A 20,601-nucleotide genomic window follows, 5' to 3' on the forward strand; every position below is an offset into this window, starting at 1 on the left:
AGGCCTTAGTCATTTTTCCACCCACACACACACACACACACACACACACACACACACACACACACACACACACACACACACACACACACACACACACACACACACACACACACACACACACACACACACACCAGAAGAAAGTAGTTTCAGAACGAAAATAATTGATGAAATTCGTAATGAAGATAACATGAAAAAACGGAAAAATGCCAAAGGACTGGATTTAAGGTGTGATAATTTTCTATATATATATATATATATATATATATATATATATCAAGAATGTGAGCTATTATTTTTTTTATACCAGCAGGGTGTGTCTTCTTAGGTCTAGTTGTATGCTTGCCCTGAACATCTTTTGAAGAACATCTACTCATTGCTAAGCGATTTCTAATTCAACGGATCTGCATTTCAGTAACACCGAAAATACTACGAAGGGCTTTGGCACAAATACTTACGTCTTTTCCCGGTAGTCAAATTTTATACATAAAAGAAGCTGCATGTGGTGGACATTGTTGATGTCGAGCTTTGTTTGTATCTTCATTTCCACTGTCACTAGTAGTACTGTGGTTAGGTAAAACAGCTTGTGGAATACGACTGCGTCGTCTCTGGACAGGAGTAACGGTAGTGATGCTTGATAAATATGAATCCTGCTCATCTTTGATCTTTCTATTATTAAACATATTCAGTAAGTCAAAACGTAGTTCCTGTGTTATTACATAGAAGCATCGATGACGTTTACAGCTACAAGCAAGATTGAAGTCATGAGCATTGAGAAAACAACTTGTTGTTATCGAAAAACTTACCTAGTCATTTCTTGTTATTCGGGCATCATTATCGCCTTTATGCGTTTTGTGTGCAACACCATGTATTTTAGCTTGATTTATGGTTTCCCTTTGGTAAACGTTTCTTTTTCGTTTTTGTGGTTGATCTGTATTTTGAATTTCACAAATGCTATCATCTATAATATTAGCGGTATTGTGTTGAACAGTTTCCGCCATGCTAAACTATTTTTCTAATACAAAAGACACAAACAATTTATAGACAAGATCATTTACGCTTAGCGATGACGTTTGACTAAGATGGTTCAAGTGTTGCTTTTTCAACAAATCGCATGGAGATATGTTGTTTTTCTAAAACTATCCGAATTTTCTATGTAGTTTATTCCGGACATCTGGGATTTTTACACAGCTTAAAGTGTGAGATCGATAAACAAACTAATATTCTATGCGAACAACATACAAAGTAAATATTGTTCTGAAGCTATTTTCTTGTGGCATTTTAAAGTAATTACTATTTAAATGGGAATAATAATTTAAATAATAATTTACTATGGAATCACTAACAGGAGAATTTTAAAAATCATATGATTTTTAAAAATATTTATTTTTGAAACTGTTAGTGTAAGAATTTCTTGAAATTTAATCATTATATCACAATTAAACTAAACTCTAAAAAATAACACGACCAGTAAATAACTTAACAATAACTAATAACATAAATATAACACAATATATTAACTTAAAAATCAACACGATACAATTTGAATTTAAAATGCTGGCAAGTTTGGATCTGTAACATGAAAATCTGCCTGGCTTAAGGTAATAAATTATATTTAATAGCCTCTTGACGAATGAGACGGCGAATATCAACACGTACTCATATTTACTGATGGGAATTTGCTAAATGAATGTACTTTATGATTTTTTCTGACGGATATTCTTAAGTTAAAGTTGATTTCATGTAATCGAATGAACTATCTTACAAGTAAAGTCGTCCCAGGAACGCAACTCAACAATACTGGCAATATCATTTTAAAGTCGTCTACTTTAAAATGTATAATGTATGTCTGAATTGTCAATATAAATGATTCAGATAAAATTGAATTATTAAAGAATTTTTCACCCAGTAACAAAAAAACAAAATTTGTTTAATTTACTATTGTTTGTATTTTGAGAACGATTTTCGAAGTGGAAATTGAAACATCGGTGAACTTACCTTAACCTTTAATTGTGGCTTATTCCCATTTTAATATTAATTAATATAAAGTCAAATTTGCAAAAAATGGACATTAGTTGTTTTTCAAATAAACGCTTCACTTGCAACGAAAAACCAAAGAACAAACAGGAATTTAGGAAGATTGTAAACCAAACCATGAGCTTGCTTGCCTTAAAGTGCTAATATATTATTAATATTCTAAAGACCTGATCTATAGTGGAATGACTTTCTTTAAAATCAAATTGATGTGTCGGTATTACATTTTTAGCTTCTACGAGAGGTTTCAACCTTTTGACAGCAACTACTACTACTACTACTACTATTGCATACGAAAATTGAACCCGGTACATCAGCATGAAAACAAAGAAAAAAATATATAATACCATGACAAGAAGTATCTTCACTTATGGGTGTGAAAATTGGACAATAAATAAGAAAACCAAAAACAAAATAAGAGCAACAGAGATGGAATTCCTAAGGAGAAGCTGCAGAGTAACAAGAAAAGATAGAGTAAATAACATGGAGATTAAGAGGAGAATGGGAATGAACTCCAACATAATAGACGACATCGAACAGAAGAGGTTAACCTGGTACGGACATGTCAGAAGAGCAGACCAAAATCGGTGGATAAATAGAATAACAGAGTGGAGCCCGATAGGAAGAAGAAAGAGAGGCAGACCTCGAAGATCTTTCAGAGATGAAGTGGACGAAGCAATGAGTAGAAGAAACCTACAGGAAGGGGAGTGGCTAAACAGGAAAAATTGGAGAAAACGGTTGAGTGAAGGAATACAGTGAAAACTGTGGAAATCCTTGTATATATATATATATATATATATATATATATATATATATATATATATATATATATAATTTGTTCATAAACCTCTTGAATTTTTTCCAATTGTCTCAGTTTTGTGTCATATTTATCCATCTTTTGCCGACTACATTGGTTGTCTAGAAAGTAAAGGTACTAACACAAATGTCAACGCATTTATTGTATCGTGGAATCAGTTTTTCGATGCCGGCGTTATAGTTCTCTACCGCCAGAAGTCTGAGCTAGGATATCATCTTCAAGCCCTTCGTCGTTTCCAAACTCATTTTCACCCAAGAATAACGACAGTTTCGGGAACAGATGATAATCGGAAGGTGCGAGGTCTGGGTTGAGGTGAGGATGCTCGAAAATTTCCCATTGTAGACGTTGAAGTTCTTGCTGAGTTCTTACCAATGCACGGAACCGAACATTATCGTATAGCACGTTTTTGAAGGTTTTCCAATAGGCTTCTGAATTGATTGTTTCATTCCTAGGCATAAACTCTACGTGAATTATATCCTTACATTTAAAAACCGAACCACACTGCGTACTTTACATTTGGCGGGATTTTCAATGGACGCCGCCATTTCAAAATGTTATAAAACAAAGATGCGGACATTGCAGTAACAAGACTTAGCTCACACTGATGCGACAGACAGTGGTAACTGGCGCGTACGAAATTTCCGAGGTACGAGATCAGCTTGGCCTGTGACGACCCACGTATTTACCAGATATTATCATGCCATATGTTCAACAGTGGACTTATTTTTCTGTTTATTACCCATATCTTCAGTTTGATTTGTCTCTGTTATTTAAAAGATTTTTCTTTTTAGATTATCGTAATATTCTACTTGTTTTTAACATTACGTGGCTAAATTACGGCAAAAATCAACAATACAATTTAACCATTTCATTTTTTACTTTTGCAATCGATCCCAATGGGAAGTATTTTATAAGTTAAAGAGAAAAATTCCAGTGGTTGGCTATATACCAAAGTATAAAAAAACTTACAGAGAAGTAAAGACTGGTGTTGCACGATGAATAAAATATATGTATGATGATGGTATAGAACTGACCATCATAATAACATACTAGAAATAATTCTTTACTTCTCTCTAAGTTTGTTTATTTTTATACAATTTCCATTAATATTCAATATTATTTAAAACAAAACAAGGTTAAAATTTCTCCATGTATCGGCAATTTTTCTTCCAAGTAATTTTCACATCGTACGTGCATATGACCAAGCAAGTATTTATTGCAGGTTGAACGACTGGATTACGTGTTTTTATACTAGCCCATAAAAGAATTCTTTTCCGATGCTCGGTCAAGTTTTGCCGAGACAAAATTGATTGCAGATCGATAAAACGTTATAATAGTACACAAGAGGATAACTAAGATATTTTGATATACATTGAAGACTAGATTCTTTAAAAAAAGAATAGAATAGAATTTATTGGATCAATATACAAAAATAGTTTTGTTTTTGACAAGTCAAAGGAACAATGACAATACATATAAATTTTTTTTTGCGAATTTAAACATTACAAACAGATATTTAATATTAAAAATATAAAAACATGAAATATTATCATAATAAGCAAATGCCCTGACCAAACTAGTACTATTAAGTAAAAGCTGTACTCAGGTACTCTGTTTTTGAATAGAAACAATGTTTCAAAAAGTGTGATTTGATTTTAGTCTTAAACGATAACAAGTTAAATTTTTTTTTTCATCTGGCAAAAAGTTATACAAGCTATCATCAGTCGAATTTTTTATACTCTTTGTCAACCTAAAACGTTGTGCTCCGATAGCATCTTTAGTTGTTTAGTTGTTGTTTAGATTAAGTTGTTTATGGTCACCTCTGAATAGAATCCAATAATTGGCAATTGCAAGGTGAAATAAGTGAAAAATGGGACTGTCTATTTCGTACTTCTAGCTCCTATTCAATAATAACTGATCATACTCTCAATTAAATCTATTCCCCCCATGGATTTTTTGTACTTTTTAACAATGTTTGGTCTAGGTACCTCAACATATCAGGAATCCTTTTTTGAGCATCGCTTAAACTCATCTGAAGTTCTATTTGCAACGTAGTTGACGCTAGCATAACTGATTTCATATTATACATTTGGACTATGTTAATTTTTCCATAAGATCTTACATCTTGCTCAGAAGAACCACGACCTAATCGACTCATCACCTTATCCGATGTTATATGAACTGCTTTATGTATTCTGGATCTATCAATGAATACATGTGTTCCTTCTAATAAATGTTGTATAAATGTTGTAGATAGCTGCGGATGGAATTAACACCTAACTTCTTAACATCATCATTATTCTGCAGAAATGTATTTTTTCCTTGATAAATATCGAAATATAATATTAATCGTAACAATAAAACACGGAAAACGTTGTTTTCAAAATTTCTACAACATTTATTTTAAACTTTTATCACTACAGCTGTTTCGGCTAATTGCCTTTCTCAAGTGATCTATTTTTGGCATGCGTTTACACTTTATAGTCTCTAATGAAATAGGTTGAGGAGAGGAGAACCGTTTGTCTCAAGTTGGTCATTAAGAATTATATCTGTGTTTTTTAATTTGTTGATTTCCATAGATTCTAACAAAGATAGCTTAAGGCCTTTATTTTGAATGTGAAGAATTTTAAATTCGTAATTAAAATAATCATTATGATCTAGAAGGTGAAGTGCGTATGTAGAATCTGTTTTTCTATTATTGAAAGCCCTTTTATGTTCTGCTATTCGTTTATTAAAATTTCTACCAGTTTGACCGATGTAAGTTTTTGTGCCACACTTAAGATTGTACACACCACTGTGTAAGTGTTTTTTATTTTGGCTCTTGTTGTTTTTAATATATTTGCCTAGGTTGTTATTTGTTCTGAAAGCTGGTGTTATTCCTTTCTTTTTTATGTGTTTGGCTATTTTTGTTGATATTTTGCCTGTATATGTAATCGAGCAGAAGGTACTGGGTTTTTTCTCTGGTGGTGGAAACACTAATTCCAGGGCTTTCTTGTGTAGTTTTTGATTTAACATTTTACTAATTATTTGTTCGTTGTATCCATTGTTTACTGCTATTTGCTTAATGATATTTAATTCTGTCTCAAAATTGTATTTTGACATCGGAATTTCTGTTAATCTATGTAACATACTATGATAAGCTGCCGGTTTATGTTGTGTGGGATGGGATGATTGTGAATAGTCGTGTCAGTATGGGTAGGTTTATGAAATATGGAGAAGTCATGTTTGTTTTTAAGGCTGATAATTTTTAAATCTAAAAAATTTATGGATTGATTTTGTTCTGTTTCTATTGTAAATTGACTATGAAGTGAATAAATATACGATAAAAATTGGTCGAGTTGCCTGTTAGTTCCTGTGAAACATACCAGTACGTCGTCTACGTATCTCCAAGAATATAAAAACTGTTTCAAAACATCCCATATTCAAAGTGGATCCCAGACCACCCCTAGAACACCCAGACGGTGGGACTAGGCGCTGTAAATTTAGTTTTTGCCAAAAAATGTATACTACATAAATGTCCATTTAATTGTACATCAGGTCTCAGGAGGATAATATTGATATTTTGCTAGTATGTCATATCCAATTTGATGGTCTTATTTTGATATTGTCAGAACAAACCAAGTGTTTATTTAGCTTTTGACGTGACAACCGGAAGCACTCTTTTTGTAAAACGTTGATTTTTAAATGCACCTATTTTTAAATGCATAATTTTAACTGCAAGTATATCTCTAATATTACTTATTCTTTACAGCGCCAATACCCAGATGGACAACGATGTCACACCTGTATATCTGGCTGCCCAAGAAGGCCACCTAGAGGTATTAAAATTTCTAGTATTAGAAGCAGGAGGTTCCCTATACGTCAGAGCAAAAGATGGAATGGCTCCAATCCATGCCGCTAGTCAAATGGGCTGTTTAAATTGTGTCAAATGGATGGTAAGTAATTTTTTAATTCACTATTTTCATTATTTGTGAACAATACATTACATATTAATAATTACTGATTTTACTAGAGAACATATTTAAAAAAGAAGAGCTTTAAGAGGATCTGAACAGTTATACAACAACTATAGCTTTACACAATAAGTTCTAGATATAAGAATAAATAAACTTAAAGCAATATTTGACCCAATTCATCAACATGCATTTACTACTCCCGATTTAAACGAATTATTCACTGATTTTAAAGCTTCTCAAAGAATTCGACGCGTTTTTTTTAAACGATTTTTCTTTGCCTCAGGACAAATCTCAGAACAAACAGTTTCGGTAATAACCTCATTTCATTTTCATTTCTTTATCTGGAGAATTCTTTTGAAGCCTTTAAATAGCCAGTAGTTACTGGGATCCACTTCTAAATAATAGAAGGGCTGCGGAATGTTGTCATGTATTTTTGTCATCATGACGATATATTAATTCAGAATTTCTTCATTAAAACGACCTAATCCTGCAATATAATATTCGTTATTGACACAATTTATTCTCCCTTGCGTATTTCAGAATAAGAAAGCCGAGGTGATTGTTAACAATCGAGATAAAGAAGTAAAATTTTGCCAGTTGGTGTATTAGAAAACATAACATGTTCAATTGTTGTTCAATCTATAGCAAAGAAAATTTATAAAATGTGGAATAAAAGCTTGATATCAACATCTTGCTCTTACTTACTCATTGGACTCAATAGATTCTGACCTGAAAGAGGGAACAATTGGGATCAAACAAAAATATTCAAAATTACGGCTGATAAAAACAAAAAATCTTAAATTAACCGTTTGCAAGACGTTTGAGACGTTGCAATAGATGGAAGAACTACAAAGAAAACATGACGAGTTTAATATATACAAAAAACTTAAAGAAATTACCTACACCTAGAGAAAAAGAACTCCTCACTTTATGAGAAACTCCAAAGGTAAAATTATTCTTGACTTAAACGAAAAAAGGAAGAATGGACCAGCTACATAAAAGAGCTCTACCTGGATACGAGGCCACCACTTAACACCACAAAGTATACGAATACTGGTCCTAGTACTTAGAAGCAGAAGTAGAGAAAGCCATCAAACAAAGCAAAAATGGGAAATGTCCAGACCGTACCAAACACCATCAGACTGGCTCAAACTTCTAGATGACAACAATGTCTCAGAACTAACAAACATTTATAACCACATATACGAAACTGGAACACTGCCACGAATATGGTTGGAGTCTACATTTATCCCACTTCCAAAAAAACCTAATACATCATCATGTAAAAACTTTAGACTAATTAGTCTCATGAGTCACTCTCTCAAGCTACTTCTTAGGATAATAGTTAATAGAATGAAGCAGAAATGTGAAGACACAATGGGAAATAAACAATTCGGTTTCAGAGAAGGATTGGGAACAAGGGAAGCTTTGTTCTCAATGCTAACACTACTTCAACGATCATGAGAAGTACAGAAACCACTTTACGTCTGTTTTACAGATTTTGAGAAGGCGTTTGATAGAGTTCAACATGGTAGGCTGTTCGAATATAGAAATGATTGGAATAGATGATAAAGATCTGAGACTTTTACAACATCTATATTGGAATCAAAAAGCTTCTATTCTGGTAGACGGCAAAGAAACAGACAAAATTTGTATTCAGAGGTGTTAGACAGGGTTGTGTGTTGTCCCCAACTTTGTTTAACGTTTACTCAGAAATAATTTTTAACGAAGCCTTGAAAGGGCAATGTGGAGTTCGAATCGAGGGAGAAACTATTAACAACATCAGAAATACAGATGACACCGCGATCATGGCTGAAAGTATCGAAGATCTTCAATTCCTTATAGATCGAGACACTAGAGAATGCTCTAATAACGGACTAAACATAAATACAACAAAGACAAAGTTACTTGTGGTTAGTAAACAAGACCTCGGCGCTATACAACTAATTGTCAATAATTAACCGATAACAAAAGTTAACCATTTTAAATAGCTAGGATGTTGGATAAACGAGACACTAAATCCGGATGAAGAAATTAAAACTCGTATAGAAATTGCAAGAGGAGCATTTATGAAACTTAGATCTATTCTGTGCAATTCTTAGCTGAACTTACAGCTGAGAATTAAGTTCCTAAAATGTTATGTGTATCCTGTATTACTGTATGGGTGTGAAACCTGGATTATGAATGATGAACAAATTAGAAGCCTTCGAGATGTGGTTATATCGTAGAATGCTCAGAATATCATGAGTTCAACACATTTCAAACAGAGAAGTCTTGAACAGAGTAGGTCAAGGTGAAGGCGACTTAATAAAGTTAATAAAAAAGTAAAAACTCGAATATTTGGGGCATATAATGAGAGGAAGCAGATACAGGATAATGCAGTTGATACTCAACGAAAAGATCGACGAAAAAAGAGGAATTGGTAGGAAGAAATACTCATGGGTCCAAAACCTTCGTCAATGGACTCGCTTAACAGCAGATGAATTATTACATGCCGCCTAAGATCGAGAACGATATCGACAAATCGTCATGGAAGCTACCCATGCCTAAAACTTGGGCACGGTACTCAAAGAAGAAGAAAAAGACGTTTGCAAACGATACTGCAAATCAGTTAAATACGTAATATATCATCTGGACAACAAACATTAAAAGAAACACATTAAAAGAAAACAGGGGAACGGAAACTAAAATTTACAAAAGTATACCGGTTACTAAACTAGCTTCATGACGCTGTGCCGCAGTAGCTCAAAGGACGTCAACTTATTGAGTGTACCAACGCAATGGTTGTGAATTCGAATTCAGCTTGAAATGAAAGTTTTTATGAAAAAAAGTGTGTCTTCTTTGTCAGATCGGTACCTACTCTATAGCTTTTCTGGCTTGTATTGTTCTGCTTGGTCATCTGTTCTTTCTTAATTGAATGTTGTTCCTAGATAATTGTATTCATCAACAGTCTCTATCTCCTTGTTATTATCTAGTACAAGATTTGCTATGTTTGTTTCAATGCTGTTGAATGGAATTGAACAAAACAAATTATTTTTCGTGATAACTTCATCTGGTTTATGTGTTAACTAGATTTCTTTTCCTCCATTTAATTTACTTTTTGATAACTTACACATTCATACATTTCAGATTCAAGATCAAGGAGTAGATCCCAATCTTAGAGATGGTGATGGTGCCACGCCTCTGCACTTTGCAGCTTCCAGAGGTCACTTGGACACTGTTCGTTGGTTATTAAAGCATGGTGCCCGTTTATCATTAGATAAATTCGGAAAAAGTCCCATCAATGATGCAGCGGAAAATCAACAAGTTGAGGTAAGCAAATAAATTTCTATTTCATTAAACTTTTTTAGTTTACTTACTACAAAAAATAATAATGTTGTACATGTCGACAAAAATGAACTAGACAGATCTGAAAAAATCTTTCATAATAAGAAAAATATTTAAGTTCCTTGAATCTCAAAATTATATGTACTTAAGTCCAAGATGTATACAAAGTTTCAAGACTATTCGACTTTCTCTTTAAGCAAAATAATAGGCATAAGAATAACAGAAGAAGAAGACTTATTCACACTAAATTAAATAGTTACCATCCTATTCAAGTATCCAGTATCAAGACTCTAGGACTTGTTCTTAAAGAAAAAGGAAATATATAACAATATAAGAAGACTTGTTTACACCAAATTCAATAGGGTTATTTCTGACATCAAGATGAACTTATTTATCAAGTTTCAAGATTCTCAGGCTTTTCTTTTAAGACAAAGTAACAGCATAAGAATAAGAGGAGATGGAGTTATTAACCCCACACACAATAGAGTTCTTTCTAAACCGTGCTATACGTATAATAGGTATTGAATATGAATTGTTTAAAAATACTACAAAATTTTGAACAATCGTCAACTTAGTCCACAACGACATTCCCGATATTTTTGGAAACCTCCGATCTAGGATATCTCCTCTGAAATCCGCCCAAGCGCTGCATCATTCCAATTTTGACTTAAATGCCCGATGGAGAGAAGAATGGGAAAGTAAAACAGATCTGCAGACTGGACTGGACATTACAGATAAACTGACGCCTCAATTTGAACATTTCCGTAATAGTTGGGCTACCCTTAATCAAATCAGATCAAACGCGGTACATACGATCAAGCACACAATACATAACTGCCCACGCAGAGCATGTACAGACGACAAAGTTTTCGCAATGGCAGTCGAAAAGTCAATAGAATATATAAAAAAACTGTGCATCTGTTTGTCACTCAAATAATTTGTATAATATGTAAATGTAAATTTAATTATCCAGTATATGAAAGCCATACGCTAAAAAATATTTTAATGTTTTCTTCTACACATATTTTTTTTGAAAACTGTTTTATATTTATTTTATGTAATTTTAATATAATTTTAAGCACTTTGTTTAGAATGTAATAAATTTACAATGATATGTTTATAATATTTATATTTAACATTTTAAAGCAATATGTTTTTTCGTAGTGTCTGAATGTCTTAGTCCAGCATGGAACTACACCAGACTACCAAACTACACTGGATAAATTCCCCAATGGAAAGGGCTGTTCATGTACTAGAAAAGGAGATAAACTTAGAAGAGTAAGTACTCTAAATGTATATACTGATAGAAAATATTAATTAAATAAAACAACTTATACGAAAGATATTTCGAAAATTGACAAACATTTTTAAAAATCCGTACCGGAAAAATCCAGGTGGTTGGCAATATAGTTTAGTAAAACTTTTTTTTTTTTGTAATTGGTCCATTATATTTTAAAATTATCCTAAAGCATGAGTTGAAACCTTAACCCGGCGTCACCCAGGTGAAAAATGTGTGTATGAATAACCCAAGTGGGGTATTATTGACCCCATTTAAAAACATTGATTGGAAAAACTCAACAAACATTTCGAATACGAATTTATTTTTTTAAATATCTTATTTGACTATCTAAGTTTTCATAAATAACATCAGTTTTTACCACTGGATTAAATTTGACCGCGTATTAGGTAAAATTTACAAAATAATAAAATTCCTACAAACAAAAAACACTAGATACATAAAAAATTCACAAACAAAAGATAATGATTCAAAATAAGAGATTTTCCAAAAAGTTTTTTCAAAAGGTTCAAATAAAAATATAAAAAAGCCGGACATTGGATATCCAAGCTTGAAAAAAGTTATGAGTCCCGGAACTGGATACATTCGTCGCAAATGCGATGAAGGTGATCTAAACAATAAAAATTTTGGCATTGATTGCGCATTTGTTTAGTTTTCTGGAATACTTTTGACACCGTCCACATCCCGTACGTTGCTTTTTCGGTAGAGCTTGGTCACCTTCTCCCAAAACTTGAACTATTTTGGATCGTAAATGTTTTGTAAGTCGCGGATTACTTTTTCTTTCTTCCATAATTGGCGTAACTAATGCTAATCCCAGATTTTCCAGGAATATACGACGTTTCTTTGAAGTCACTAGTGTTTGTTCTGTAAATTACCTGGCTGTTGATTGCAGCTGTGTCCATAAAATGCTTTAAAATAAATCTATTACATAATTTTTGTTATTCTAGAATACTCTAATATCTTTTATTGCTATCTATTATATAGTAGTATATTATCTACTTGACATCGTTCGATATGTTTATGCTAATATTCGTTTAGTGAAAGAAAGCTTACAGTTTGAATAGGAAATGAAAATACGGAAAAAGTTATAAATATTACGAAGAGTTTTCTGCGTGACAGGCCATACTACGGAAATTAATAATAATTGATCTTGTAAAATAAATCAATTATAAAAATGCATGAATCGATAGTTAGCATAACAATATTGTTTATTAATCATTTCTCTTCAGTTTTGCACAAGGTGTTGCGATGGTAAGTAGTAGTGCATAAAATAATTGTATTACCAAAATAACTTGTTAAGTTTCTGCAATAGTTCTGTCATAATTAATATATATGTATATATATATATATATATATATATATATATATATATATATATCTTTCTCTTTGTCGACCATTTTCCATTCACTCCTGAATGTAGGTCTCTCTGTTTGCTGCACTGTTTGCCTGCCGCTGTTCTTACGTCATCTACCCATATTTTTTGAGGTCTTCCCATGCTTCTTGTTGTCGTCCTTGGTCTCCACTCTAGAATTCTCCGTGTGCACCTGTTGTCATTATATCGGGCTACGAAATAAAATTCAATTCTACACAAAAAAGGTATTCTTGTTTAAAATCAAAAAAGTACACCGTTTACGAAATAAATGTGTTTTTTAGAGACGTGCATAAAATGAAAAAAATTTACAAAAACTTATGTAAATTCAAACCTTATTCAAAAGGTTTTGAATACCAGTGAATATTAAATGTATTAGTACTTAGTAGATAATTTTTGCAAACAAAATGCATATGATTGAAATAATTATTTTTATTAAATCTTTTACACAGTAACGAGTTTAAAAAAAATCAGAAATTAAATTAAATTAAACAATGCAGTGAATATAAAACAATTGACAAAGTGAATTATTCAAAACGAAACGAAAAAAAAATTACAGTAACTGTTCAAAATGTTCACCATTAGATAAACTACATAATCTAAATATTTTGTGTAAGTTTTGTCTTATTTTAAATAATGAGTTTCTTTGGGCCCTAATTACGTTAACTCCCTCTACAATATTTTGCCATAACTCTTAACGATTATTTATTTTTTTATATAAACAAGTGACTTTACGTAGCCCAAGTGAAAGTCTAGGGGATTTGGTTCGGGCTGCCATGGATATACACTACCTCTACCAATCCACCTTTGAGGATAAATTTCATCTAGATAATTTCTAACTTCTAGGCTATAATGTGGTGGTGCACCATCATGCATGTACCAAGAGTTACGTCTCAAATTTAGAGGTATGTCTTCTAAAAGAGTTGGTGAATCTTCTCTCAAAATATTTAGATACGTTACTCCGTCAAGCCTAGTTGGTAGTTCGAATGGTCCTACACTACAATCCCCAAAATGCCACATCAGATATCTATTTATGGAAAACTCATGTTGAAAATGATGTTCTTGAAATGCATGAGGATTTTCTGTCGCATAGGTATGGTTATTGCGCCAGTTAAACACACCTCTTCTAGTAAATGTGGCTTCATCGGTAAATAAAATTTTATTATAAAACATTGGATCGTCTAAATGTCGCCCTATCATAAGCTGACTAAATCGGAGCCTTGCTGGAAAATCCTGTGGTAAAAGATTCTGTACTGGAGTACAACGATACGGATACATATTTTCTGTCCGTATTATTCTTGACACCGTAGATTTGCTTATACCAGCGTCCGCAGAAACAAGCCATGTACTGGTTTCTGGATCTTTTGCAACACGTACAACAATGTCATCCTCCATATCCGCATCAATTACTCTCGGTCTTCTCTGTTTTTAGTTTTATAGTTTGATTGCCTTCTATTGGAATAAAGTTCGAAATAGCGTTGAGCTGCTTTACGAGAACAAAAATTTTCCTGGGCATAAAAACAGATCATATCGCGCATTTCTACATTAGAAAATTCACTATGACGTAGAATTTTACCTTTATCTTAAGTGGTTTATAAAAAACGTAATAGCATTTTGACAAATAATGACTCGCACTGTACTTTGACAACTAATAAGAAATAAAGTCGTCGTTACATCTTGACGTTGCCATTAAGTTCAAAGAATACTTGTTTTGCAAAAAATTAAATAGAGACATGCATCATTAACAAAATACGTTTATTTCGAAAACGGTGTACTTTTTTGATGTGAAAGAGGACTAGGTAGCTGTTTTGTGTAGAATTGAATGTTATTTCATGTTTTTTCTCCTAAAATGTTTAATACAGGGCGGACAAAAAAATTATGGCCATATTAATGAACCACTTTTATAGTAGGTGGCGCCACCTATGTTAATGGTAAAACTAATATCATTTTCATATTAAGAATACTAAATAATAGCAAGATACCAAATTTCACTTAAATCGGTTGAATAGTTTTCAATATATCCCTAAAAATAATATAAAAAAATATTAATGAATCACCCTGTAGAACAAAAACTAGCACCATTTTGCCTAAGCAATTTGAGCTCAAACGCTTTATTTTGATGTCAGCTATCACCTATTAGCTAATGTCCAATTAATTATGGGACACCCTGTATATATATATACATATATATGGCCATCTCATATTTCATTTGTCATTCCATAATCATCTTTTCTCATCTCGTGATCCATAGGTCTGAATGGATTCCTCTGCTTTTTATTTTATGTAAATCTACGCCACTTTGTTTAAAGTGAATGCTTCTTGAAGTATACAGTAATAAAACACGTTTAACAAAACGTCATTTTATTTTTTATAACTTTTTTATAACTCGAGAACGACTGGATCGATTTGCCTAATTTTGATTTTGAAATGTTTGTAGAAGACCAAGGAAGGTTTAAAAGATGAGAAAATATGATGAAATTATAAGGAGAATAATAATAATAGCATAAGAAAAATTGTAGTCCAGCTGAAGTAATTAAACATAAGTACAAGATAATAATGAAAATTTAAATGATTAATAAATTCTATTTTATATTTAACAAATTTTGTAAATTACTAAAATCATTAAACAAACTTAAAAAACAAATTAAGATTTTTTAAATTTTGCAGAAGGTAAATGTGTGGTGTTATAAAAAAATATTAACAATTCACTAATAAGCAGACAAAAAAATTTCACTAACCCACGTATAACGCGCTTTAAGAAGTATTCATTTATGTCGGCACTCCCCAAGTGGCATGCGCCGTTTTTTTTCAATTTCTTGCTGTTTTTTCCTTCATGTCACAATTTTTCTCTATTGTTCAATATTACATTTTTAACTTGTGATATAGGTTTTTCTTAATTTTCGTCATTTTTCGTTTTTTTACCAATTTTTTTTATTTATTTATTTAATGTCGTCCGAACCACTGAGGTTATAGACGAAAAGAATGGAAAATACATAATAAAACAAAGAAAGGTTATATTATTAATAACATACTAACATGAAAGAACATTGATATATGTAATTTGTGATACAAACTAGATTTTAATTTACATATCTTTTATTCCTATAGCCGTTAAAAACTTTATAATGTTGTTTAGATGATTATCGTCTCTAAGAAGCTCGTCTATGTCGCTGGGAAGGTTGAGTTTACTTCTCGTTTCCTAAAAAATTTGACATTCGGTTTAAATATATTTTACTGTACTATTGGTTTGACACTGGATGCAGTATGAGGGGTTGTCTCTTGTAATTCGGTAAAGATGTGTAAGTCGGAGTCGACTAAATATGACTTGTTTTTTGCTAGCTAACAAAATAGCTTGTTTTTGTAAAGTATTGTCTTTAATTTGACTTAGTTTTTCGGAACACTGCGAACATTTGTTTTGCCACGCAGAACTAACTATCTTTTTTAAGCACAATTTAAGATCACTTGGCACTATTTTATTTAGTTGAACTTATCCATCACTCGTCGCTGCTTCGTGAGCTAGACGGTCCACAACCTCGTTACCGTGTATTCCAATATGAGATGGAACCCAGATTAATACCACGTGTTTGTTTTTCTTTGCAGCATTTTGAAGTTCTTTGTAAATGTCTTTATGAATAGGGTTGCTGGACTATATGTTTTGGATGTCACAAAGGGCATTCATTGAGTCAGTTATGATTGTGTAATTTCTCTGGTCCCTTTTGTTAATGAATTTTAGAGCTTCAAGGATTGCATATAGTTCTGCATTGGAGATAGTCCAGTTGTTATGCAACTTAAATTTAGCATTATGAGTATTAGAGAAAATGGCTGCCCCCACTCCGTCAGTTGATTTTTATTCATCTGTGTAGATCTGTCGGTAGTTGCTAAATTTATCCATAATATCTTTGAAGTGGTTTATTAATATGGCTGGTGGGGATTCATGTTTATTAAATTTTGATAGATCAGTGATCACTGGAGGTTTATTTACAGTCCATGGAGGAGGAGGGTGTTCGAAAGGGTGGTATATTCTTGGGAAGATTATGCTATATTTATGAAGTAATCGGTTAATTCGTTCAATAAAAGGCGGATTGCATTAAGGGTGAGATGAGAAGTAGTGACTGAAACGATTGTTATAAACATTATGGTAGATTAGGTTATCTGGAGAGGATAGAACTTTACAAGCAAACGATAAACTTAAAAAATCTTTTCTAAATTCTAGAAAGATTTGTCCTGACTCACTGCATATACTTAGTATGGGGCTTGTTCGAAAGGCACCCAAAGTGACTCGCAGTCCCGTATTTTGAATTACATCTAGTTCTTTAAGAACAGATTTCTTGGCTGAGTTATATACTACTGAGCTGTAGTAAATTTTTGATCGAACTAAGGACGAAAAAATTCGTAAAAGAGTTGCTGTATCGCTGCCCTAGGTGATGTTCGACAGTGACTTCAAAATATTAATGCTTTGCTGACAAGTAACTTTTAGATTTTTAATGTATCTTTTTTGAACCAATGTTTTGTCAAAGGAAAGACCGAGAAAGTTTATTTCTTTTACAAAAATCAGATTCTTACCACTTAATGTTAAAATTGGATTATCCTCTTTTCGCATTTTTGAGAAAAGCAAGCATTTTGTTTTTTCGTTAGAGAAGCTGAGTTCTGTTTTGTCAGACCATTTCTGGAGATTATTTAATGCGCTTTGAAGGATTCTTTGGGTGGATTCTAGATTTGTTCCTCTCAGTAGGCGAACCAGATCGTTTGCGTACAGTCTTTACCAATTTTAATTTTGATTATTTCCTAATGTCCTAACTTTCTTTTTATCTGTTTTTCTTGGTATCATAACTTGTTATTGCCATAACTTTCTCGTTATTCACATTTATAATTTTTTTATATTAGACTTTTTAGACGTATAATTCAACCAAACTTTTGATTTTTTCTAGGGAAACAGTGTAGCCAGCGACTGTTCAAACTGCAAACCCAAGTCAATTAGTAGCAACAATACCATGAAACACAATAATTCAGAACCGTTTTATCTTCATCCACCTTTAAGTGACAGATCGATGGAGCCGGCCCATGCACCGGAAAATGGGCTTTATATTAATCCAATGAGCAAACATAGACACAGGTAAGAGATTGTTTAAAAATTTTAATGCTATGTTTCAAATGGGACTTTTTATGAGTTCTTTTGATTTAAATACAATAAATTTTAAATACTTTTTTTATATTGTAATTATTAGAATTAAATGGTTTGGATATAGAGCAAAAGTATGTGCATTCGATGCATTAATACAAACAAAAAATGATGAAGATTTATGTTAATAAAGGCGTCAAAGATATTTAATGTTCTTCTCAGCAAAACAACAGTCGCAGTCGTAACAACAGAACCAACAAGCTGTGACACTAAGTTATAAAACAAGATAAGAAAACATGAAAAAGGAGTAAAACGGAAAAATATTTATTTAATCGTGGAAAACTGGAGGAAAAATTAGGAAGACCAAACTAACGAAGCAAAGAGCAAAATACTATATAGTACAGTCAATGTAAGAAAATTGATAATACAAAGATTAATAAAGAACGTGTGTTAAGATAACATAACTTTTTCACTAAGAAAGATATGTGATTGGCAGTCGGTATAGAATATCCGTAGAAAACTCGAATCGAAGTCAATATTCGAACGTGTGTTCTCTATGACTGTCTAAACGATAACACTCCCGCAAATTTGATTTCCCGAAAAAATTGTGAACATTTTCTTCGAGAAAGATTACCTAAAAAGTGAATTTCTGGATATTGCGGCCGCATTTAGAGACGAGTCCGACAAAAATATAGCGTTAAGATTTTGAGACTGCCGCCTTACCATTGCAAGCTGAACCCGATTGAGATGGTATGGAGTCAAGTAAAAAGGTATGTGGTTTGAAACAACGTCGATTTTGTCGCAAGAGACAATTTGCAGGAAGATATTAAACCGGTGATAATAAATATAGGAGATGATTCAGAGAATGAGAACGATCTAGATATGGATTGCGATTAAAAATAGTATTAATTAACGAGAAATATCTATATATCTAAGTACTGTACGTACAGGACATTTCAGTTATGATCATCTTGTGTATTTTATGTATATATATATATATATATATATATATATATATATATATATATATATATATATATATAGCCATTTTATTGTTGCTTCTTAAAAACAGGAAAGATTAATTTTCACGTTGAGAATGCCTATGAATAACTGTTCTGATGAGCTTCATTAAAGTTACAGTTAAAGTTAAATTAAATTTACTAGTACAAACATTGTTTTATCGTTTAAACCCTAATTATATAGTCATTAGGAACATACAAAGAACTGATAAGAATTAAGAGTTTGTAATTCAGCCTCATAAAGGAAGGTACAAATACGAGTAGTAATACCATTTAATAGAATGAAGACGGTTAATTATAGTACAAGTATCAGATTGACATCGGAATCCAAATGATAGTTTACAAAGTTTTTAAATAACTCTTAAGCGAAGCTATTGTAGTATCTCTATACAAAGTAGAAAGGATAATTTTTAACAAGCGAATATGTTAGCAAACGCAGATTCAAATAATTTACAAGAATTTCCAGCTACAACACCTGCTAAATGGAAAGCAACTGTAACAGACTTGAAGATTGCGACAAACAGTTCATTCATCAGACTAAATGTCATCGTGAATCATTGAAGTTTTTGTATAAAAGTCTTGAAGATGCGTACGAGTGGACTTAAAGTGTGAGTTCTCTCTACAGGATTGTAAAAGATTTGGAAGAAAACAAGGGACATCGACGTTTATTAATTCAACAGAATGTACACATTCGTGCTCTACGTCTTAAGTATTTAGACAATATTAAATACGACAGAAGTGAAGGCAAGTCAATTGTATATGCTAATGAAACCTATGTACATCCAGGGCATACTATGTCGAACAGCTGATCAGATGATACAGGTAAAGGAGTGTTCAATAACATTTCTGGAGGAAGCAGGATGGATCATATAAGGTGGTAAGCAAATAGGTGTCGTACTGAGTGTACCAAGTCGAGAGATTATAATAATGAATGCAGAAAATTACAAATAAATAGTTAAAAGGACAAATAATCCCCAATTTGGCTGAAGTATCTGTTGTTGTCACTGACAGTGATTCGTACCATAATTACTCTCCATACCTCGGTCTCTCTAAAAAAGCTGGTGGTATGTTTATCTTGGTTGTATGAAAACGTAACATTTTTAACGTTAATGTTAAAACCGCAACTGTAATAAATTATTAAATAACACAAACACGATTATAATTATTTAATATAAATATGACAAGTTATTGGAAAAATTTGGACATCTTTCTTTGAAACTTCCATCATATCATCCAGACCTAAACCCTACAGAAATGGTTTGGGCGCAAATAAAATATTAAAATGCAAAACAAAATATTCATTTACGTCAGGAGCTGTAAAAGTATTAGTGGATTAGGAATTAGCCAAAATAACTGTAGATAAGTGGAAGAAAGTGTGTGAACATGTTGTCAAGGTCGAAAATAACTACATAAAAAATCATCGTCGCATAGATAGAGTTAATGATACTGAAGAATTAAGGATTGATGTAAATGATTCAAACAACGACGACAGTGTATCTGATTATGAAAGTGAATAACATAAGATTATGAAATTATGTACTCACAAATGTGTCCTCTATCTACTATTCATAAGTTATTTTAGTTAATAATACTATAAACTATAAATAATATCGGTTGTAAAGTTAAAACAATCTCTATCAATGAGTAATAATATTGTAGCAGCTGT

General features: G+C 32.2%; 1 protein-coding gene across 4 annotated transcripts in view; it reads left to right on the forward strand.

Moving 5' to 3' along the window:
- f (espin protein forked) overlaps positions 1 to 20,601 on the forward strand; it is a 334,034-nt gene that overhangs the window by 265,830 nt on the left and 47,603 nt on the right. For all 4 annotated transcript variants that reach the window (XM_072522331.1, XM_072522330.1, XM_072522329.1 and 1 more), the window contains 4 exons: positions 6,600 to 6,783; positions 9,934 to 10,116; positions 11,296 to 11,409; positions 17,726 to 17,910. In XM_072522331.1, the coding sequence (XP_072378432.1) occupies positions 6,600 to 6,783; positions 9,934 to 10,116; positions 11,296 to 11,409; positions 17,726 to 17,910 (666 nt within the window). The remainder of the gene's footprint in view (positions 1 to 6,599; positions 6,784 to 9,933; positions 10,117 to 11,295; positions 11,410 to 17,725; positions 17,911 to 20,601) is intronic.

Source organism: Diabrotica undecimpunctata, chromosome 2 (assembly GCF_040954645.1).
Source record: "Diabrotica undecimpunctata isolate CICGRU chromosome 2, icDiaUnde3, whole genome shotgun sequence".
NCBI lineage: Eukaryota > Metazoa > Arthropoda > Insecta > Coleoptera > Chrysomelidae > Diabrotica > Diabrotica undecimpunctata.